Source organism: Camelus bactrianus, chromosome 5, assembly GCF_048773025.1.
Source record: "Camelus bactrianus isolate YW-2024 breed Bactrian camel chromosome 5, ASM4877302v1, whole genome shotgun sequence".
In the NCBI taxonomy this organism is placed as follows: domain Eukaryota; kingdom Metazoa; phylum Chordata; class Mammalia; order Artiodactyla; family Camelidae; genus Camelus; species Camelus bactrianus.
Genome location: NC_133543.1, coordinates 73,511,822 through 73,536,037, shown reverse-complemented (window position 1 = coordinate 73,536,037; position 24,216 = coordinate 73,511,822). Strand labels below are relative to the sequence as shown.

Here is a 24,216-nt window from a genome sequence, read left to right as displayed (position 1 = left end):
CTGGAATTTGACACAACATTGTAAAATGATTATAAATCAATAAAAAATGCTAAAACAAAAACAAAAACAAAAACAAAACAAAACAAAAAAGAATCCATGTGAACCACCACCAACCCCTCAAATGAGCATATTGAGAGGCAAGGAAATGGTGTTGAAAGCAGTGGAGACCTGCAGAGAGAGAAGAGGAAAGGATAAAGAGCAAGATTAGAGCAGAAACCAATAGGAACAGAGAAGGGAAGAGAAAGAAGAGGGGAAGGGAAAGGGGAGCTCAGAAGGGGAGAGAGAAGCATATGGCAGGTATCAATTATTTACCATTTACGCACAATAAAAAAAAATGCACTTTAACTGCAGGAAGAGCACCAAATCCACTCAATAACCATTTAAAAGCATATGGAAATAAAATACCGCCATTTAAAGGGCTATAATAAATGTGCAATGCTCTATGTAATGCCCCTGAAAGAATACAAGTGTTAAACCTTGGTAAATTACACTTAAAAGTAAGTGTAGCATAAAAACGAAATTAGGCATACAAATAACCTTACACTTAGGCATTTTTTAAAAGTCTCTTTCAAACAGTTAATTAGAAAAGCCTCTAAGGAGCATAACTTTTCTTCTCTCATATTCTCTTCTCCTAACAATAGAGCCAACCGAACAGCAGGACCAAATAAACATAGATTCAGGATGCACAGAAGGTCTGCATTATGTCACCTGCCCTGGAAAAAGAAAAATGGGGGAAGGCAATAAAGAGAAGGCACTGTCAGAATTGTTCCCTTCACTTATTAGAGAGCTGAATGAAACCCTTTAAATATGGGTCACAGAAATATGTAGATGTCATCAGAGGCTGTTTCCCAATTGCACGCTTTAATAGCTTCAATGTTCTCTTCAAAATGCAATAAGCCAATCAAAAAGTACTATTAACCTCATGTGCCCATTCTTCATTAACATCTGCTGTATAATAATATAGTCATGTTTCCAGTACACCCGGCCCCACATGTTCCAGCCTTCAAAGGGAGAGAATCAAAAAAGTTTGGCTCCAAGAAGGCCATAGCCATTAGATACCAGACTAAAGCAGGGACAGGGTAGGGTGAGGCTGCTGGTGGAAACTGCTGTGTTCCAGCCTGCGAAGTCCACACAAAAGTTCTAATCATAAACAAGAGTCCTCTCAGCAGTCGATGAGTATCACATGTCTTTTCCACCCTGTCCAGTCAGCCCCCAAATCTTCTCCCATTTGTAGCACAGCACATAACACCTGCATAATCTCATGAATGTTGCCGCTTGGGTGCCCCAGGAAGCCGACTCTCAGACAGAGACTAGTGTGCAGGACACTTTTAGGGGGTGCTCCTGGGATACAACAACTATGGAAGGAAGGGAAGGAAACAAAACTGGGCAGAGAGAGAAGTCGGGATGCAATGCAGTTTCAACAGACATCTCAGCCGACCCTCTGCGGAGTTCTGAAGATGACTGACCACTCAACACTGTTCCATATGGGTGAGAGGGCCAAGGAACCCTACCCTTCCATGAGTCAGTCATTGGATGCAGTTGCCCCAGGAAGAGGGCATGGCCTTATACCAGCCTGATCTCCCTACCCAGAACAACCTGGGGCTGACAACCCAGAAGGGGCTAGCAGCTTGGGGCATCAGACCTCAGGAAAGAGAGAAGATCTAAGCAGCACATGCCCACATCCACCATAGCAAGCAAACAAAAAAGGCCTTTTCCAGTTCATCTATTCATTCGGAAAACATTTGTTGCGTCATCTCAGTGGGCACGGCACTGATCTATGAGGACTGATTCGTGTTTCCAGCACGCCTTCCCACATAGAGCACAAAGATCTTTATACTCATTGTGTCTCCCAAACTTTCTGTGAGGCAATACTGTATCAAGGACTCATCTGCCCATTTTACACACAGGAAAACTGATGGAGAAAAGTGATCAGCTAGAGTCTTTTCCAGGAAAGCCCTCCAGTATTTGAAAGAAAAAAGGCATCCTGAGATGATAGCAAACCTTGCCTACAAATGTGGACAATCCACTGACTTGGGGTTACAGATGGACAGGAAAAGGAGAGATAGAACTAATGAGAAATTTCCTGAGCTCTGGATTCTTTCCTCCTCCCTGTCTTCTTTCTATCTTTGCAGATGCCGGAGGGCAAGATTTGGTCCATAAATTATACTCTGATCCCATTTTCTAAATTTCATTAAAAATATTTTTTTCTCTTTTATCTGAAAATTCCTTTTTCAACTCTCATAAAGACACTCCTGGGTCAGTCTTATTACCCAATAAGTAACCTGCTACTGTTCACACTGACGATAATCAAGCCTGCGCCACTATGCTAACAATACACCAAAGTGTGCCACAGACCACCAGCACTCACCCTCTTGTGTCATTGCACTTAATTAATAAGTGGAACAAAGATTGCAGAAAAGGAAGAGATTTGATTATGCAGCATTGTAATGGCACTCTAGTCTCCTGCAAAGGCTGAGTGGGGTCTGCCCCCTTAAAATCTCCATTTGCTCCACCATTGCACCATGGAAATGTCAGCACAGCTCCCCCCACTGCCCCCTCCCCGAGGTGACCTTTAGCTGCATCTCTCAGTAATACTAACCCATTAGTCATGCCTGGGTCAGTGATGTGTCAATAACAGAATAATTATTGAAGAAAGCCTTAAGAGGAAGGACAGCAGCCTCGATTCAGAATTAGCTCGACCCAAACCGGCACCACGGCTTGTTGAATAAATGAATGGATGTCGAATAAATGGTCCCTTTACATCTGGAGACCTAAAGACTGTTGATTCCATTAATCCAGGAGGTTATTTGTAGCTGCTAAATACCTTTTTAGACCAATAAGTGGCATGGCTTTTACTCCTGCTGACTACAACCCACCCTTTCTAGTAGAACAAATTTACTGTATTCAATGGTTGTGGCATTTTGAAAGGAAGTCAGTCAGCAGGGCTGTCGGGAGCGCCTGCGCCTTTTGTAGGGGCAATGGATGCAGAGAACCTCTCCCCACACATGGGAGAGACAATCTTGAGATCTGAAATTAGAGATGCTTCCAAACTGTATGCTAGACCTCTTGTAGAAACCACACAGTGCGGCGTGGATAAAATAAATGAGGGACAACGAGAGAGGCAGTGTGGCTTAAGTGCCAAGGGGGAGCACAAAGGACAGAGGCACACCCAGGGAGAACGCCCTGCAAGGACTGGAGTTACGCTGCCACAAGCCAAGGAACTACCAGAAGCTGGGAGAACGGCCTGGAACAGATCCTTTCTTGGCTCCCTCAGAGAGAGTACGGCCTTGCCGACACCCTGATCTTGGACTTCTAGCCTCCAGAACTGTGAGACAATAGGTTTCTGTTATTTAGTTTATCGTACTTTGTCACAGCAGCGCTAACAAACCAATGCACTGGGGTAATAACCTGCAGCCAGCAGGCCCCGTATGGAAGTCTGTCCTTGTCATTCACTTGTGTCATCTTGGGCAAGTTATTTAAGTTTCTTACCCCTCTACTTCCTACAGAAGCGAGACAGTAATACATGGCCTACCTACCTCACGAATCTAGTGTGGGAGTCAAAACCTCACGTACGTGAAAGCACTTTCCAAACTCTAACAGAGCATTATGTACATTGTATATGACATAAAAGGATCTAATATGACATTCTGTATGGTGGCACTTCCCATCCCTAAGGTATGTACAAATTAGTGTCTCCAAGATTCTATAAAGAGAGCTCCAAAAGTGTTGAGAAAATAAACAAATATATGAAAAACTCCCTCTCGCTAGCCTAGACAGGCAGGATGGATCTGAGTAGGGAATGGGAAGCCTGTTGAGGTGAAAAGGAGAAGCCAGATCTAGAGTTACTTCTTCCTAATATTAGAGCCCAAATGAAAATGACAGCTGAGCAAGGGAAATAACATACCAAATAGACACCAGCAAGGACCAGCTGCCCAAGATCCATCCATCCCACAGGAGCAAAGAGGCCTAGGGAAAGAGAGAGAGCTGGGGTTAAGGAATATAATGTACAACACTCAATGGCAGCTTCTAGAATGTGACAGTCTTCATTAGAAGCCATATATAATATTTTTTATGATTTTTTTAATAAGCAGATATTTCTTCTATATTCAGTTGCAACCAGAAAAAAATCCTATGGTCCTTCAGTTCCAACTATTACATGAAGCTGAATTTTTTTAAAAGTCCAAGAAACAAAATGACAATCCATTGACAGTATGTGCGTGCCTTGATATGATATGATGAAATTGGCACTTTACCTCTGTGGTCTTCCTCCAGGTACTACAACCCTGGTCTAATCATAGGAAAAACAGGAGACAAATAGAAGGATATCCTACAAAATACCTCCCCAGTACCCCTCAAAATTGGCAAGGTCGTCAAAAACAAGGAAAGCCTGAGAAACTGCCACAGCCAAAAGGAGTCTAAGGAAACATGACAGCTAAATGTCACGTGGTACCCTGGATGGGATCCTGGAACAGAAAAAGGACATTAGGGAAAAACTAAGGAAATCTGAAGAAACTAGGGGCTTTAGTTAATAATAATATATCAATATTGGTTCATTAATCATAACAAATGTACTATACTAATGTTAAGATGTTAATAATAGGGGAAACTGGGTACAGGTATATGGGAACTCTGTACCATTGTCTCAGTTTTCCTGTAGAGCTGAAACTAGTCTAAAAAATAAAGTTCATTAAAAAATTTTAAAGGCAATCCAAGTATTGCTTTCATCTTTTGAAGAATATTAGAAGAAATCATATTTGTCGTATAAAAACGCTTCTTTAAAATCCCCTTTTCTCTTTTCTTCAGATATTACACAACCTAAAATTTCTCCAGGGCTTCTTGCTCTCTCAAATCTCTACACACACATATGTGCATATGTGTGCACACACACATACGCTCTGCCTGAAAGCCAGAAACCATGGCTTTTTGTCTCTCATCTTTCCTTGCTGATACAATGCTATCTCCACTGTCACCATTCCCCACCTGCTGGCCCTTCCTGAATGTGTCACCACCAAGACTTCTGTCCAGCCAACTAGTCACAGCCCCTCTGGAAACCTGGATGACACAGTAGTTTCATGTACCTGTTCTTCCTTTGCTGCTTGTGGAAAAAAAAAAAAAAAAAGGCATAAAGCATTCCCTGGAATGTGTAGTTCTTCTCCAGGTCTGTCAGATTCTTTTGTAAGCAATTCTAGTGGAGGATGTGTAACAAATAAAATTTTCTACCTCAATATGTGATAAATATTTTAAAATACAAAAAGTAAACATGTCACTAATTTCATTCTCCTACTACCTAGATATATGAACTAGTGTTGAGTTTTTAAAAATTGGCGATACCAGAAGACTATATACAAAACTGGTACTATTTCATAAAGCTCAAAAATAAGCAGAGCTAAATATTGTTTAGACATACTGAATAGGTGATAAAACTAATTTTTTATATTTTATCATATATATATATATATATATATATATATATATTCTTTGGTATTTATAAAATAAAAAGATGTATTTTTAAAAGATAATTAGAACCCTAATGATTTACTATATCAGTCAGATTCCTCCAGGCAAGGAAACCAAGCTTAGCTTATTTATGCAGAAAAAGAACTTATTAATAAGATATTGGGTGGCTCACAGAATAGCCCTGGGAAGACACTGCTAAACACAGACACTACAGCTTACATCTCCAAGCCACCAACACAGGACACTGATAAGAGCACTAAAACCTCACCACACTGCCCTTCAAAACTGGATAGGGGGACAGGGGCTGCCACCAGGTCCCCTTGTGACTCCTGCTTCTTCTCATCTTCTAGCTCTAGTTTCCAACTCTGGGTGGGGAATTCTGATTGGTGGAGCCCAGGTCATGTGCCTGTGCCCTATCTGCAAGGGAGGCTGGAAAAGTGCTTGGCTTTTATGTAGGAGGCAGTCTAAGCCTCCCTAAGACTCATAAAGTAGTGAATCTTCCACACAGAGATAGTGACTTTAGATACTAGATGTCAAAACAGTTGACAAATGTCCATCTCATCTTTTCCATATCAACATATATTCTTCTTCCCATGCATCTGCTTTTTTAAAATACGGTGGCTTAACACAATGTAACTATCCCTCATATAATCAATGAACTATCACCTTATGCGCAAAGTGTGGAGACCACCCAAAGACCCAAAGTTTCATCAGGCCCTGCACCCAGTTTCAAGTGCAAGATCGCTGAGTGTTCATTCTTACACTAGTCCCATCATGATCTTCTCCTGATATTCTGCACCCTCTAAACCAAAGTATTAAGCTAATTCCTATGAATTGACCCTATAAACATAACAGAGGAAACAGAAAAGAAGGAAGAAGGAAGGAGGAAGAAAATTAAAGTGTAAAAATACATGTTTAACTCAATCAAAAAGAGTCAATAGGTGGTATTTACAGATACCTACCCAATTCCCTACCCATTCTAAGGTCCCTCTTCACCCGAACCTCAGTTAGGGATTCTTGACCTTACTGAGTGATCCAGAGCTTCACTCCTGAGAGACCTGAGTCTTTGGTGGTCCTATCTGTACAGGATGATTGAGTCTTCCATTAACTTTTGCCTCTGGGTGTCCACCCTCCTCCCCGTCTCTCTCCCTCTGTAGCAGTGATCCCATTTTCCTTTTAGCGTCAAGATCAGTCAATCCAGTAACACTATATCCCCTCTCTGGCCTTTTCACTCAGTGGCATGAAGCTGTAACTGGAGTCTCCAGCGTGGTGGTGTTTTCACAAGTATATTATGTGTCCAGGGCTGCTGTAACAAATTACCTTGAACTTGGTGGATTAAAACAGCAGACACTTATTCTCACACAATTCCACAGACTGTGGAAATCTTTTCTAGAGATGTGTAAAGTCAAGATATCAGCAGAACCATGCTCTCTTCAAAGGTTCCTTGGCCCGTCCAGCCTCTGGTGGTTCCAGGTATTGCCTGGCTCACAGCAGCATAACTCCAGTCTCTGCTCCTGTTTTCATATGGCCTTCTCCCTGGTGTGCCTCCATGTCTCAAATCTCTTCTTCTTTCTTATAAGGACACAAGTCATTGGATTTATGGCCTACCATCTAAATCTGAGATGATCTCATCTTAAGAGTCTTAACTGAAATACAACTGCAAAGACACTATGTCCAAATAAGATCATATTCATAGTTACTGGAAGTCAAGATTTGGACATATTTTTGAGGGGGACACAACTCATTACAAAGAGCATCAACACAGACACACAAATTCTCTAACTCTGGGCTCATTCTGAGACTTCTAACTATATTTCTGTTCCCCAAACCTCTAAGTCAACAATCTTTCATTCTTCTTGCCAAGTCCCTACCCAACCTGCAAACCATTATACCTGCCCATGAATCAGGGTATATCCTTATCTCAGGCTCCCTCCATTCAGACAAAGTGGGAAATGAGATGTAATGAACTGAAGGGAATGTCTACAAGCCAGATCCTCACCCCAAAATGGAGGAGGACCATGAAAGAAGCTGCACGGAACTTGCTGCAGCTCCAAATAGACAGGACCACTGATATTCCACAAGTGATGCTATTCAAGATGCCCTAAGCCAGTCAGCGATTATTAGAGATTAATATTTGTAGATCGTTCAGATTTGGAACAACTACGCACTAAAGTGATTAGTTTGTTGGAGACACAGGGCTAACATACACCCCACTCTATGCAGTGGGACTTCCCCTGAACATATAAGTATTTTCACTATTCTGAAAAGAAGCCCACCCTCTGGCCTTGAGTGGCTGAGGGCTAGGTTTCCGGAAAGGTGGTTTTCAGCTTCCAAATACAACCCATTTTCTATTACATTGTATTGCCTCCCACAATATCCCCTAGACAAGGGTAAATTCGGCCTACCCCCAATGATGGGCCATATTCAAGTATCACATAGTCATGTGCTGAGAAAATATTTAACTGTACTTTTCAGGTCAGCATTTTTCTCCTCATCCTCACAGATTATTGGAATTTTAGAAAAATGAGACCAAGAATAGAAGAGACCTTTTTGTTCCATTACTTCTGAATCAAGAAGACCTTACTATCCTCCTCCTTCGTATTTCTTTTCTCTTTACTAAGAAATTTGTCACTCATGCTGTTTCTCTGACAATCAATTCATTGATCTTCACTATTCCACTCCAGGAATATTTGAAATGCAAATAAGGTCACAGGTCTCTTTTCCACTTAAAAAGGGTCATTCAGAAACAGTAAAACAGTGCAGTTCTATAAATCTCCCATCTTTCTAGTATGTGTGCATACCACTCTTTATTCTTCCTTAATTTTTCTCTTTGTCAAAGCAGAAAAATAAACTGTTAGCAAAAGCATACATTAGTTAATCTTCCACAACACAGGAAATCACTATACTGGAAGAATCTTTATTCATTTGACTGAAACCCTTCAATTTCTCAGACACTAAACATCAGCAGACTTAGCAAAGCTCTTTGTATCTATCATCTACTCATGCATCATTCATGTAGAAGGTGACCTGGGTCCCATTAGTTGACTAGCTGATCTGAATCTTTCGGGTTACTCAGATAAGTCATTTCTAGTAGTCCTCCTTTTAAAATTAATGGAATAGAACAGAATACATGCTACTTAAAAGAATACCCTGCTGGGAATTTCTCACTAAAGTGGGGCTAATTCTTTTCTGTATTTCCCCTTTCTTTCCCACCCTTATTTCTGCTTTCATTCCAAAGGGCTATATTTCTGAATTTATTTCAGATCCCGGAGTACAGAAGATCAATGTCAAGGCCCCAGCTGGGACTGAACACACATGAATTTGAATCAGTACCCGCCCTCTGGTACAAAGCCTCCTTCTCTCAAAGTGCTGTCTTTCTGCCCAAGGCCTTTGGTTAAGCCCCATGAGAACAATGACCCAGTCACTCCTTGGAAGTCCTGTTGATCAGAGCCTAACAGATAGTCAAGGTTTTCCCTATAACACCCTACAGATAGGAGTAATTGCTCATTTCCTTATTTGCCATGCAATTATGACTAGCCCCAAGTGTGGTCATGGTTAAAAAAAAATGTCTTGGGAGAGTTAAATAAATGGTCATTGTTCTGTTTAGAAGTCCTTCTGTGTACCCCATAAATTGCAGCCAGAGTTCAAATTCTGAAGCTTAACAAAGTCCCTAGTGGTTAGCCGCTGCCTACTTTCTACCATCATCTCCCACCCCTTCCACATGCGTATTTCACTTCCACCATCCTAAGCTGCTTGGTGTCTCCCGTGTTTCTGCATTGGTGATGGCTGGGATGCCCTCAGCCCCTCCATCATCTAATAACTCTTACTTATCCTCCAGTATCAGTTGAAGCTTATCCCCCAGGAATCCTCTGACACCCCCACTCTGATCTAGGTATCTCTGCTCTTTGCTCTCAGTTGCCTTTTGCCTACCTCCAAAATAGTACTTACAACACTGTCATGTAGTAAATGCTCATTCACTTACCTGTCTGCCATACTAGTTCAGAGCTTCTTCTTTTCTAGTCAAGAAAAGCATAACTTTTTGCCAACCAAGTCTGTGTTCAAGAAATGGCTGTTGGGACTGCCTGGTATTTAAAATGAGAATGGCCACCCTGACCAAGAATTGATGTTGTATTAATTAATATCCTCAATACCAGAATTTTTTAATTAACTAGGTGATTTATCATATGGTGCAGGCCTAAGAATAATTCACATTATTCAATTAAATTATTTATATGTAAAAGTTATTGTAGTTTAAAATTTTTTAATTGTTTTAATTTTCTTACATGCATTCTTTAAGTCACAACTGAAGTTCTGAAAAACTGCTTTTAGCTGCTGCCTTACAATCTGATCATCTCAACCAGTAGCAAAACAACACCGTACTGAGGAATTATTTCAGTGCTCTGTGTTTCATGCTGTAACATCTTCCTCATGTCTCCAGACACAATAGTTTTTGCTTTGTTTCAGCCCCCTCTATAATCATAAACTTTTCTACCTCTTCACTGGGTTCCTGTGTAATTTCTTTATTAGTCAAAACCCAGTTGCAAGTGTCAGAAAATACAGGTCAAACCATCTTAAACAGGACAAACTGAAAAAGAGGTGGGGGTGATTTTCCTGGGACATATAACTGAGCAATTTAGGGCATGCAGCTCCATTCAGGGGTTGAATAGATGATGTCAGGAATCAGCCTCTTTTCCTCTTTGTTGATTTTATTCTCATCAGGCTATGTAACAAGAAGAAGGGATGGTCTCATCCACAGCTCTAAACTTACATTGCCCTTTCTGCTAGCAAGTTTCATAATAAACTATCAGGTTCCAGAGAGTTGAAGCAAAAGTCACAAGGGGAATCTCATTGGTCCGGCTTGAGTCACATGCCCATCCCTAAACCAACTGCTGCAGCCAATGAGATGCATTAGTCTGCTTGGCTAGGCTGGGTCAAGTGCCAAGCCCTGGACTGAAAGTAGGTCAGCCCCATTCAAAGAAGAGGGATGAGATTCCTCATAAGACAGAGGAATCCTATTACTAGAAAAAGGGAGAAAAGAAAAGTATGCTGGAAAGACCAGAACTAGTGACAGATCCTATGTCTCCCCTCCTCCCAGTATTCTGAAAAACAAAAAGGAAAGGCATTCCTTAGTATTCTCTAAACATTTCTGCTGAAAAGCCACTCATCACAAGGGTAGAGTGTATCAGTCAAGATTCTACTAAAGACATAGAACCAATGAGATACATGCAGATTTTATATATGTGTGTGCATTTACACACGTATAAATACATACATATCCAGTGTCTGGTGAAGGCCCACTGCTTGTGATGTAGATGGCTATCTTCTTGCTGGGTCCTCACATGGCAGACAGCAGAAAAAGCAAGCTCTCGGGTATCTCATCTTATAAAGATACTAATCCCACTCATGAAGGCTCTACACTCATAACCTAATTACTTGCCAATAGCCTCACCTCCTAGTACCATCACACAAGGGTTAGGATTTCAACATGTGAATTTTGGGGGGGCACAACATTCAGTGCAAAATAGGATCACATTCTCTTTGATCTCCCCTCACTCAGTTCTTCTCTCTCCAACACAGCCAAGTGCCTAGTACCATGCACATAATAAATACTTAATAAATATATGTGAAACAGATACATGAGCAAACCGCACTTTAAGTATCTCACTTGCCCCACCAAATATGAATGATTACTACTTTTCTATTTGTGCAGCTTCTACCACATTGAGTAAAATATTACATAAAAAATATTTTGAATAATGCAAAGCATCCAACAATCTATAAAATAAATTTTCCATTAATAATAAAGATTTTATAGCAATTCATATGTTCAGTCTTACAATTAGAATTCCCAAATGCAATGAAGTTTGTAATTTTAATTAACTTACAAGCTTTTTGTATGGCACTGTGCTAGGTGCTTCTGAATGTTTTTATCAGGAGACTAGCATTAAGAGAAGGGAAGACTAATTCAGTCATGGTAGTATGCAGGATAGATTGTAGAGTGAAATGCTTTAAGGCCAACAGATTTTAGGATTATTGTAATAATCCAAGGCTGAAGGAGGATAGTGACAGTGAAACTGGAAAGGGAGGATGGATTTTAAAAGACACGGCAAGGGAAAAGTAGAGGCGATTCAGGTTAATCAGTTGCTATGGGAGAAAATTCCATAGGCTTGTGGTGAGAGAATGATGATGCCTTAACAAGTCTGGAGATGGAGCTGCAGTGGGAGGTATTTTGATGAATTAGTTTTACACTCATTAAGTTTGAAGTTCCAGAAACATTCAAGTCGACAATGTCTATTAGGCAGTTGATAATGTAGTAATGAGACTCAGAAGTCTACTAGAGATTCAGAATAGGCACTGCAGCATGATGGGCACCAGCAAAATCCAGTTTCCTTCAAATCCTGGCCTATGTGCCTATGTGTCTGAGTGACTAGACAGGTCATCTCCAGAGCATTTCCCAAGCAGAAGGTTCCTTCAGCCTGGGTTCTTCTGACTTTTACTTGAGTGACCTTCTACATCCATAACCTGGAATAGGTAAAAATCAAGGAGAGAGCAGATACTGTCTTCAAAGCAACTATGCCTCTTCAGCTACCACTGTTGTCATCTCCTGGTCACTAGGAGGTGGACCTTCCTCAGCAAGTCTCCATCAGCGCACTTACACCAGTCATACACAGTCTCTGCCATCTGTGTTCTAGCTTGACGGGGGCCACTAAGTTGGCTCAGCATATAATATGGTTCATGAATCGTGTTCACATTTAGGAAATAAAGATTTCCTGCTTAGGCCTGCTCTCTGCCCTGAAGAACTATGCGTCTGTTAGGAAGACATAAAAACAAGTAGGTATGGACAGTATGTGGAGTAAAGGATGAAGGGATTTGACCTGCGTCTAGGGTTCAGGGAAAGCATATTTAAAAAGAGGGGCCTAATATATCCAGAGGAAACTCTAATTTGAAAAGACACATGTACCCCAGGGTTCATAGTAGCACTACATACAATAGCCAAGACATGGAAACAGCCTAAATGTCCATCAACAGATGACTGGATAAAGAAGATGTGGTATATTTATACAATGGAGTACTACTCAGCCATAGAACAGAATAAAATAATGCCATTTGCAGCAACGTGGATGGACCTGGAGATCATCATTCTAAGTGAAGTAAGCCAGAAAGAGAAAGAAAAATACCATATGATATCACTCATATGTGGAATCTAAAAAAAAAAAAAAGTACACAAATGAACTTACTTATAAAACAGAATCAGACTCACACAGAAAATAAGCTTATGCTTACCAGTGGATATAGATGGTGGGAAGGGATAAACTGGGAGTTCAAGATTTGCAGATACTAACTACTATATATAATAGATAAACAACAAGTTTCCTCTGTATAGCATAGGGAACTATATTTGCAGTATATCTTGCGGTAACCTATAATGAAAAAGAATATGAAAACTAAGATATGTATGTATATGTGTGACTGAAACATTGTACACCAGAAATTGACACAACACTGTAAACTGACTACACTACAATAAAAATTTAAAAAATTTTTTTAAAAAGGAAAGAAATAAAAAAAAGAAAAAGAAAAAAGAAAAAGAGGTGCCTAGAAGGACACCTAGGAGACCAGCAGGTGGAGAAGGTGAGAAGCAGCAGGGCTTTTCAGGTGAGATTGTGTGCGAGGCACAGGAGCTATGAACCATGTGTTCCATTAAAGGAACCGAAAGAGACTCAGTTGGAGGTTGACTGGTTGCTTGGTACATAGGATATGAGGTAGCAAGTGGCTGGAGGTGAGGCTTAAGAACAAAGACCAGAAAATGGTAGATCTTGTTTGGTAAGGTTTTTGAATTGCAGAGCATCAACCATGTATAGTCGAGGCCCATCACGAGTAACTCTCATATCAAGTTATAAACCTGGAGCACTAAAGATTATTTCCAATCACTAAAGGTTTTTGTGAACCTTCTGGCCACAAGTCACTGGCCCAGACTCAGCCCTTGGAATAGGGGTAGGGGTCACTGAATTTTTTGTTCATCTAACCTGCTTTTCCTCCCAATCAAGATCTCATTAGTCTTCATTCTATCTATCTTAAACCATTTTGATTCCTATCATGTATTAGGATTGTTTGATTGCAAGTAATAGAAACCAGTTTGAACTAATTGAAACCAAAACTTGAGTTTGTGGCCAGTTAGAGCTGTCGAAGTATTCATTTGAATTGGGTAAATCCTCTAAGGAGTTTCCACAAAAGATCATAAATCCTACCATAACAGTCACTTAGGCAACTAATTCAAAGAGACCCCCCAGACTTTCTCCACACAGGTCTTTTACTGGCCTCCCCCTGGTTCTGGGGAATGTCCTGAGTTGTACCTCCCATACCATATCAGTCACCACACCCAGCATTCTTTCTTGGGTCTTCAACCTGTTTTCACCACCTAACTCTGATCCTTAGCCTAGGTCTTTGAGTCCCCACTCTACTTTTCACTCACCTTCTCTAGCATAGAAGTCCCATCCTCCCACCATGGGTCCACCCAACCCAGGTGATCTGTATCTTTCACCCTAGGTAATAGGTTAGGACGTGATAGAAAACCTCATTTAAATGTTTTTTCTATTCATTTTTCCATCATCACCACCACTCTCAAATAATCTGATAAATCTCAAGTTAACAAAGATTTGTTTACAACAGACTACTGGCAGTCCTCGCCTTGCACGACACCACGCTAACTCAATTGTGTGCACATCAGAGCCATGTCCTCTCTTCTGTGCAATTCCATGGTAACAATCTCTGTTATCACTGAACCATGGAAAACAATAACACGTGCCGATGTGCACACGTTTCAGTTAACGTGTTATCATGCAAAGTGAGGTCTGCCTGTATTCTACTTAGATTAATGGACTAATGGACAAAAGATTATCCCAAATAGTCATGTATCCAACACCCCAAGAGTTCCCCTATTCTATTCTGCTTCCTCCTCAAATCTTAGAGCCTTTTCAGCACCAGAAATTAGAGTTGGGTAGGTGGCAGGGCTGGGAAGTATCTCAGGCTACCTTTCTTGTTCATTTATCCCGTCAATTTTCATTGTTACTTTTTTATTGTTATCAAGTTTATGGGAGCAAAAGACAGCATCATAGTAAGGCATAATTAGGATAATAAACGGGAGCTGTGGTTTGTTTTTGGACTGATTCCAGTTGGGTAGCACACATAATCACCTCTAGCTGACTGCTTGATGATTATGACTTTGACAAAGTGGCATTATTTGCTGCTAATGGATGAGATGATGATTTATTACTAATTACTCTCTTTTTCTACAATTTTTATATTATGTTAAATGAAGGATTACAGTCAGGGTAATAAATATTCACTAGGAAAAAAAAAAAGTCTAGCAGCAGAGTTCATGAAACTAGACCCTGAATAGAGAAGCCATTTTAATTACTCAGGACCAGCCGTTAGAGAAAACTGTGGACTAGACAGCATATCATTAACCTCTCTCCCACCACTCCTGTGAGCTTCTCTTTCCTTCCTTCAGGAGTCCTCACCCCACTCCAGGTTCTTTAAATCACTCCATCCACCTACCTTAGTTTCACTCTTCCTCTGTCCTGGTAAGACCTTAGTGAAAACTCCGGCGAAAGAGCTTACGTTGTAACATAACACCTACCCTGGGTCACTTTGGACTTCAAGGGTCTTTTAAAAAAAGAAAAAGAAGAAAGCAAAAAGCTTTCTAAATGTAAAGAACTAACAGTAGGATTACAGTACAGAAATGATATTGTCTAGAGAAAAAGACAGAGGGGGAAAATAAACATAATTAAATGTACATGAGGGGTGCTAATTTTTATGAACAGTAGTGAGACCACCACTGGGGCAAGATGGGGATTACATCAAACAGTTAAAAATGTCCTTCTTGGAAGAGGAACAGATGCAGACCAGGGTGGTCCTACCTGGAGGGGACTTGATGAGCTAATGTTGCAATGCAGAAGAATGTATGAACACAGACAGTGCCCATTAATCAAAATCTTGTGTACAGCGTTAGGATTCACAATCAGAGATGACGCAAAGTTGAGCAAGTGAATAGAATGAAAGCCCCTTGAGGACAGGAACCACCTCTTTACCCATCTTTAATTCTCACAATGCCTATAGCACAGTGTCCAGTGCACAGAGAACACTGAAAACGTGTGGTGACTGATTTCTGGTGACTGACTAAAGCAGTGAGGAGCACTATTCTCTGCATGAAGATTAACTAATAAGTAACATGTTTAAAGTGTGCAGACCACATTTGTAAAAGATGCTATATTTTTATTATTGGGAAATGCAATATTACCAATTTAAGCATTATTCTTTTATTTTCCTTTCACTAGCGGTTTTAATTACAAGCTAAAACTCCATATACTTTATAATTAGCACACAGCAATATCTGATTTTAATGTTGTACCTGTGATCAAATTTTATTGTTGAGTAAGTTGCTTTTGAAATTGGTTTATGTTATTTTTCCTCGATTGAATTTGTAGACCTCTGATTGCAAAATGTGGTTTCTTACAGCATTTTTAATATTATATGCTTTGTTTGAATTCTGCTTTCAGATTTTGAACATATGAATTACCTTCATAAGTAATATAATTAAATGAATGTAATAATGTTTTGAATTTTATAGAATGTTTATGTGTCATCACTGAGCTGTCAGTAGAAGGGACCACTTACCCCTACCCCAACCCTTAAGAACCACTAGATAAGCATACATTCCAACAGTAGACACAACACTGGACTCTGACCAATGCTACATGGTCAGTAGATCTGAAGAAGGAATGTGTGACCTAGGTCCTGAAGGATGAATGGGAGTTCATCAAGTAGAGAAGAGAGGGCAAGATATCCTAGATAGAGAAAACTACTTTTTAAGGCAGAAAGGCTTACAGAAGACCAAGTGTTTGGGCAATGATGGAAAGGTCACTATACCAAGAATGTAGAGTGTATGCGGGTAGAGAGGAAGAAACACTGGCTAGTAAGGTTGCTTGGAGATAAACTGTGCTCAGTATTTGTATGGACAGATTCCAACCTCTGGGCAACTGGAGGCTTGGACACTGTATTTGTCAGGTTCTCCAGAGAAATAGAACACTTACAATACTTAAAGAGATTTATTATGAGGAATTGATTCACACTACAGAAGCTGAGCAGTCCCACTGTCTGCCATTGTAAGCTAGAGTCCTAGGGAAGCCAATACTATAATTCAAGTCCAAGTCCAGAGGCCTGAGAACTGGAGCTGACTGTTAAATCCCAATTCCAGGGCAAGAGAAGACAAGTTTCCCAGCTCAGCATTCAGGTAGAGACAGGGAATTTTCCCCTTCTTTCACCTTTTCTTCTATTCAGACCCTCAATGGATTGGACAAAGCTCATCCACACTGCAGGGAGCAGGAGATACTCTGCTTTACTCAGTCCATCAATTCAAATGCCAATCTCATCCAGAAACACCCTCACAGACACACCTAGAATAATGTTCAACCAAATATCTGGATAACCAACCCATGGCCCAGTCATGTGGACACATAAAATCAACCATCCCAGAGACTTAAGAAGGAAAGTAATATGATTATATCTGTACTTTAGAAAAGTAATGCTGACTCAATGTAGAAGACAGATTTGAAAGAGAAAGTGGCTGAAAAGACCAGTTGGAAGTCATCCTAGTGTTAAAGTCAGAGATGAAATGTCCAGAAAGGAGTGGATGGCCTCCAGCAATAATTCAGTGGTAGAATCAACATCAATCATAACTTACTGTGATCAAGAGAAAAAAAGGTGACTCCAACATTTCCAGTGTGACCTACGTGTGTATGAAAAATTTTGTGTAAAATTGTTCCATATTTTTTGAACAACTGCCCCACCAAAGGCTTTGTCTTCTAAAGAAATTTGTGCTAAGTTGAGTAAAGAAATATTTGTGTATGACAAAGGAAGAAAAACTAGCATTCTTTGAGCACCTACTAAGTGCTGGCTTTAGACTACCAGCCATATTTAATCCTTACAAAAACCCATTGAGACGGACATTGTTATTCTCTTTTTACAGACTGAGGCACAGAGAAACATTAATAACCTACACAAAGTCACACAGTTGGCAAATGGCAAACCCAAAGTATTCAAACTCAGGTTTTGGGGCTTTGGAATAAATTTTTTTTCACTCACTTATGTTGCCTTGCTAAAGTAAAGTACATCTTCATAAAACTTTACATATGTGTGAGCAATTTCATCAAAGAGAATTCAAAAGGGGTTTGAATTTCTACTCTGGAAGTAATAGGGAAAAGGAATTAAACAGTCCTTCCAAAATTCTGAGTACACCCAAAACTCAAAAGCCTCAGTTATTAGCAGCTTTGAAACTGGCTAGTGGAGCAGCCATTAGAATTGTTTTGTGTTGGTTCATTTGTATTTCCCAGTGCTATTATTATTAGCAATAAGAATTACAAGTAAAATGTACCACCTATAATGCATATTCACATTTAGTCAGAAAAGGATTACTTAAAAAACTCCAAGAGACGTAAGTACAGTTTTTAAAAACTTGCAAAAATAGATTTCTAACAAACAGGATCTAGATTTGTTTGTTGGATTAACATATTCCACCAGATTCTTCCAGGATAGTATAATGAGGATTTAATACAACAGAGATGGTTGATTGTATTGGTTGAATGATTGATTAGCACAACTGGATCCTAGTGATTGAAAATGTGGAGTGATGCCAGCCTTCCCATATCAACTTTTCTTTATGGATTTTGAACCCTCAGGACTAAAATATTCTATCCATTCATTCAATAAATACATATTGAGTGACTTACATGCACCAGGCAAGTTGTGTTTCCTGGAAATATATACAGCAGTAAGCAAGATACTCAGGCATGGAGTTTACAGTACACAGAGTAAAGGTGGGGAGTGGGGCAAAAGGAATGAGAGTGGGGAGAAAAATGGACAATAACTAAGTAATCAAAGATAATTCCAGATAGTTGATTCATGCTGTGAACTAAACCCGGCGAGGCAGTAGAGGACTACACTGGGTAGTCAGGCAAGGGCTCCTGAGGGATGGTATTTAAATGGAGACTTGAGAGTTAAAGAGAGCTACCCAGGAAAAGGTCTGAGGATAAAACTTTCCAGGCAGAAGGGAGAGAATACAAAAGTCATAAAGCAGGATGAGCTTAAGATGAGAAGAGGAAGAAGGCCAGTGTGGCTGGAACATAGCCAGGGGAAAGTTTATGAGAGGGGGCTAGAGAAGTGTGTGGGGCAATTTGTGAGCAGTGTAATGTGGTCGTATTAGTGCCACAGCAGCTAAGAAGTGGTGTGCCTTCTCCACCCGCTCTCCCTCGTTGGCCAGCTGGATGCAGAACATTCTGAGGCAGCTAGCAAATGACAGGACCACAGGATGACCTGAGTTCCTGAATCACCAGTGGAGGAAACCGGCTCAAAACCAGGATCACCTGCATGAACTGTTACATGAACCAGAGATAAATTTTCCTGTGTGAAACCACTGATATTTTGAGTTTTATTTATCACTGCTGCAGCTAGTATTGCTTTAATTTATATACCATGATAAGGAACTTGGATTTTATTCTAACTGCAAACAAATACCACTGGAAGGTTTTAGGGAAAAGATGGAAGTGACTTGCTTTATGCGTTTAAAGACCACTGTGGCTGCTTAATCTGGGCAAAACTTAAAAGAATTGGTGGTAACAGCACAGGTGGAGGGGAATGGACAAATCTGTATTTCTCTTTGGAGTTGAGTCAAGGATTTTTGAGTTGATTGGATGTCACATTGAGGAAAAGAAGAGTAAAGGAGACTCCTGGCTTGTGACTTGGTGTCACATCCTCTGGTAGGAAAGTCTGAGGAACACTTTTGCAGGAGATATGCTGAGTTTTGTTTTGGCTGTGTTATTGTACCCATTGTCCAAATGAGAAAACGAAATATAGTTAGTAGTATTTAGAAGTCGTACAAAGTAAATAAATAACTTGTTTATTTATAGTATACAGTTTAAAGGAGACTCTTAGTAACTTGTTTTACAACCAGCAAAGGGAAAATACTAGTCCTAGATTAAGTGTTTCATTAAAGTCATTGATTATTAAACTTTCCATTATTGAAAATATAGCAAAATTAAGTGATAAAATTAAAGGCTACATGAATTATATGGTGAATGATGAAATTCTGTCTAACAACACTATTGACAATGCAAATGTTGACTCAGATATTTTTTTAAAAAGCAGGGTTTTTTTTAAGCTGGTCTTTTTCAATTTACACCAATCCAACTATATATTATCCAAGTGTTGTAAACTATTAGAGATCTGAAGGACTTTAAAAATTACCCAGGAAGATCTCAATTTAAACGTAACTTAGTCCTGTAAAAATGCCTTGTCCAATGTCATGAAACTAAGCAGTTTACCTGACTTGAAACTCATTACTCCAAATCCAATTCTCAGCAGTAAGACATCTCGAAACCATGTCAGAAACTAGACTCTCTAAAGCCAAGAATCACAGACAATACATTTTAGTTATTTAGTAGGTTTTCTCAACCAAACAATAATTCAGTGAAAATAATTGACTGTTCAACTGGAAAAGGAGTCAAATAATATCCAATTCAAACATCATTCAACAAGTTTACACTCTAATTTTTATCTAATTCCTGTTTCTTTAATCATATACATTGAATCTGGTAATAATAGTGTGACATTAGACTATGAAAGCAAACATCTAAGCTTTCAAAGTGCCTTGCTTCATCTATAAGAACCCTATAGAAGAATCTGGAATAAACACTAAAAGAATGTGCACTCATACTGTACTTTTCATTAGGGAAACATAAAACCTTTAGTGTCACAAACTGTTTTTTGTATCATGACATGGTGTTAATTAGAATTTCATCTGATGAACAAGGAATTACACAACTCCTATGCCAAAGACTTAGGACTAGCTCAGAAGTGGTCCTGGAAGCGATAGCCCATCACCCATAACCTGGCAGCAAAAAGAGAGAGAGACAGAGAGAGAAAAGATTCGTTAAAGAAATTCATGGGAGTGGATTTTCCATTGCCTTTTCCATGGAGAAGAGAATGTGAGGGGCGGGGGTGTGCTCTGCCTCCACTCCCCCCATGCAAAACACCCAGCCAGCTGGAAGGGGCTTCAACACAACTACTTGCATACAGAAATACCAGCACCTTAGTCTGTGACTGACTGATCACAGAGAATGGAGCTAGAAAGCGTTTTTGAGAGAATGTGTACTATCCTCCAAGACAGCAGCTCTCCCTGGAGAATAAACAAACAGAGAAGACGCCAGAATGAGCAAGGGCATTTCTACCCGCCCCAGCGGGATAAAGACACTCTAGACCTTGGGACTGCCATGAGGGGAGCCCAGCTGGCCCCATCTTGAAAGGGTTCTGCCTGTGGGGCACTGGGACCCCAAAGAAAGAAAGCTCGATGGGTATACAGCCTGAGCACAGACCTGAGAGGGCATCACAAGAGATCAGCCAGAGAATAGATTCTCTGTGCAGAACAAAGTTCCCACGAAACATACTCCTGAGGGAAACCCAGCACTGGGACTTGTGCTGCAGAGAGAACACTGGCACCATTTATACCAGTACCAGCCAAGTTCAAGACTGTCACCATCTACCTCTCCTCCCTTCTCAACAGCCCAGCTCTGAGGAGTGTGGAAGCAGCAGCCTTCTGAGTGGAGATTTGGAGTCAGAGAGCAAAGTGGAGAACCAGAGGGAGGCCAGGACGTGCCTCACAGCCCATTTACCACACTGAGGGTTCCTGTCTTCTCTGAGCCTTGGGCAGGGAGGTGATGGCAGGAGGACACAGGAGTGTTAGAAGAAGGAGCCTCAATTAGATGAGAGATTGAAGTTGCTATTTCATACTTGAAAGTGAGCCTATTTATTAACACTTTGACTGAAAAAGCTATGAGATCTGTCTAAGTTGTCACCCACGAGGCAGAGAAGAGAAAACTGACCAAGTATAATCAAGGGCAGTTGAGAAAGAAAAATAAATGTTGTTTCTTGGTTAAACTCTACCAAGTTAAGCACATTTAATAAACCAGTCAGCATGGTAACAACAAAAAACTACAAACAAGATGTTGAGATAAACACAAGGAATATACCCAGTCACAGCCCATACTCCTAAGATTCCTTTCTAGTCGAGTCCAGTTTCAATCTATTTGCAACCAGGTGAGATTAGCTTACAAGAGCCTGCGAATGGCCTTTAAGCAACTTAAATATTAATTACAAAAAATAAATTTGAGGGATGCCTTTCAGGGAAAGAAAACTAATGCAAATGAAGCTAAGACCAGAAAACGGATGTTACTGGGGAAGCATTTTTATTAGCCATCTTTCATGTGGTAAGTGGTATTTAGAGACATAAGAAGAATTAGAAGGTATGGCTCCTATTCTTGGAACCAGCTGGATAAACTAAATCCATGCTTAAAACAAAAGAAAACACTAGAGAAGAAAATAACAGAGCAAAGTACGTATAATCAAGTGCTGTAATAAGAGCAAGAGGATATAGTCCTGTACAGAAACGTACACGCATGAAGGTGGAAGCATGGTGAAGAGGATCTGTAGAAACAGACCATCCAGAAAGACGGGGGGTATTGAAAATGCTTTCCTGATCCAGGTTACAAAGCTCGGATAGAGATGATCCCCAGCAGTCAGTGCAGATTTCCGCTCTACCGGCATCTGTTGGCAATCTCATTATGGAAAAAATGAGCACCTAAGAAATTGTTAAGTAGCCTTGCTGAGGTTTTTATCACAGGGAAGGGTACCATGGGAAAATGGTTAACAGGATTTTTTTTTCTGATCAGAAAACGAAAGTCAGTTGGTAATCTAAACCTATCAGGATGCTTCTTGACAGGGGAAGGAAAGTGGTGATGGTATGATAGTATTTTGGACTTAACACCAAAGGAAATGAATGGACATAGACTGGACTTTAAGAAAATAAATGTACCTAAAGCTACATTAATGAAATCATGAAGACTGACATGCAACACAATTAAAGAAACTCTGGAAAATTTAGTTAGCAAGAGGATTTCTTTGAATTCAAGTTTGACGAGGACGAAAAGCCCTTTTTCTGTGTAAAACTCCAGCAGGCTCTTTGCTTGCCACAAGGATGCATGGCCTTAGATTTAGGTCTACCTGTGAGGCATTACTAGGTCTGGGTTTCTCTTTGAACCACCTTTGTGATACCAGAAAGACATTTCAATCTGCGTAGGTGGCTCGGTGTTATAAATGCCTCACCTTTAGGGAGAAGCCTTTGTGCCTTATTCTCAGACAGTCTGTCATTGCATAGTAACCCTGCTACCTGCTTGTTGCAACTTGGATTTGCTGTCCACAGGCCACATTCCGAGAAGTTCTCCCATTCTTTGGGTATCACAAAGCATTTGAAAGAGAGGAAGAGAACACTGGACATTAAGCAAGGCTGTTCATGTTAGATTTTTTGTCAGCTAGCGCACATTAGTTATGCTGACCCAGATATTCTGATTTCAACTGTTTTCCACATTCACTAGAAAATCCTAATATCAGCAAGCATGTGGCCTGGCAAGCTGGGAGGATTAACCTGAGGTCCCGTCAGGATTCTTCATCATTTTAACATGGTTCAGCTGTAGTTAGCAAGCATGTAGTATTCTCCCACTTTGTGTGCCATACTTGTTGGTACTTCCACTTATAACAGATGGCAGTGATACCTGCGCATAGGGGAAGGCCATCTCTGTCTTGATTTTTTTTATCTGGAAGTTTTCAGTTAGAAAAGACAATATTCCTTTGCACATAAAAGGGCAGCACTGAGATCTAAAACACAGCTCTGGGTCTGATTATTTTCTGAAGAAAATAACATCGTACTCCAGTAAAATGAGTTAATCTGTCCCTTTACCGCAAGATGTAAACTGTAGATTATAATGGACCACTGAACAGTTCAAACCAAAATTATAACTTCTGATTAAGTAGTGTGGCCTAGCCTGCTGAGTCACCAGTGTGGAAACTCACCCCTGAAGAATGTGGAGCCCAAGATGACATGGGTAGCCACTGTTTGGGGAAACATGATTTTTTTTTTTGGTCTTTTCATTTAACTCTTTAGTAACTAACCTCATCCTCCAAATTCTGCAGCAAAAGCCCAATAAAGGTGATCAAGGAGGTGTGACTAGAGTCAGGAAATAACAGTAAGTTATGGAGAGCAATAGGCAGTATTCACTGATTCATTCCACCAGTGTCACAGATTCATTCCACCGGTGTCAGCGGGCAAGCACTGTGCCAGGCACTGGAAAGAGCAGTGAATTACACCTGTGAGACTGTTGCATCTGATTGTCTGCAGGACTAATGTGCACCATCCCAACTTTGGAAAGATGTCTGTATTCCCTGTATAATCTCCAGCATTAACTTTGAGTGACCTTAGATGTTATGAAAACTAGTAAATGAATCACTTAGAATGTTTTTGTTGGGAAGTAATAGAAAACCTAATTCAAACTGGCATTAACAGTAAAGTTAATTTATTGGCTCACATAACTGAAAAGCCTAGAAATTATATAGACTTTGGGGATAATTTGATTAGGGCTCTGGCTCCAAATTTTGCTATTCTTTTGGCTCATCCTTCCTCCAAGTATCAGCTTTATTTTCAAGCTAACTTCCCTCCTGGTGACTGTGATAGTTAATTTTATGTGTCAACTAAACTGGCCATGGGGTGCCCAGATTAAACATTATTCCTGCGTGTGTTGTGAGGATGTTTTGGATGAGATTAGCACTTGAATTGGTGAGCTCAGTAAAGGAGCTTGCCGTCCCCAGTGGAGGTGG

At 40.3% G+C, this 24,216-nt stretch overlaps 1 protein-coding gene across 6 annotated transcripts in view; it reads right to left on the bottom strand.

The window, feature by feature from the left end:
• The window catches only part of KLF7 (KLF transcription factor 7), a 386,441-nt gene that overhangs the window by 259,227 nt on the left and 102,998 nt on the right, over positions 1-24,216 (bottom strand). For all 6 annotated transcript variants that reach the window (XM_074364097.1, XM_074364100.1, XM_074364099.1 and 3 more), the window contains one exon: positions 3,905-3,966. Coding sequence is in view for 3 of the 6 variants with exons in the window: in XM_074364096.1 (XP_074220197.1) it covers positions 3,905-3,966 (62 nt within the window). In the remaining 3 variants the exon portion in view is untranslated. The remainder of the gene's footprint in view (positions 1-3,904; positions 3,967-24,216) is intronic.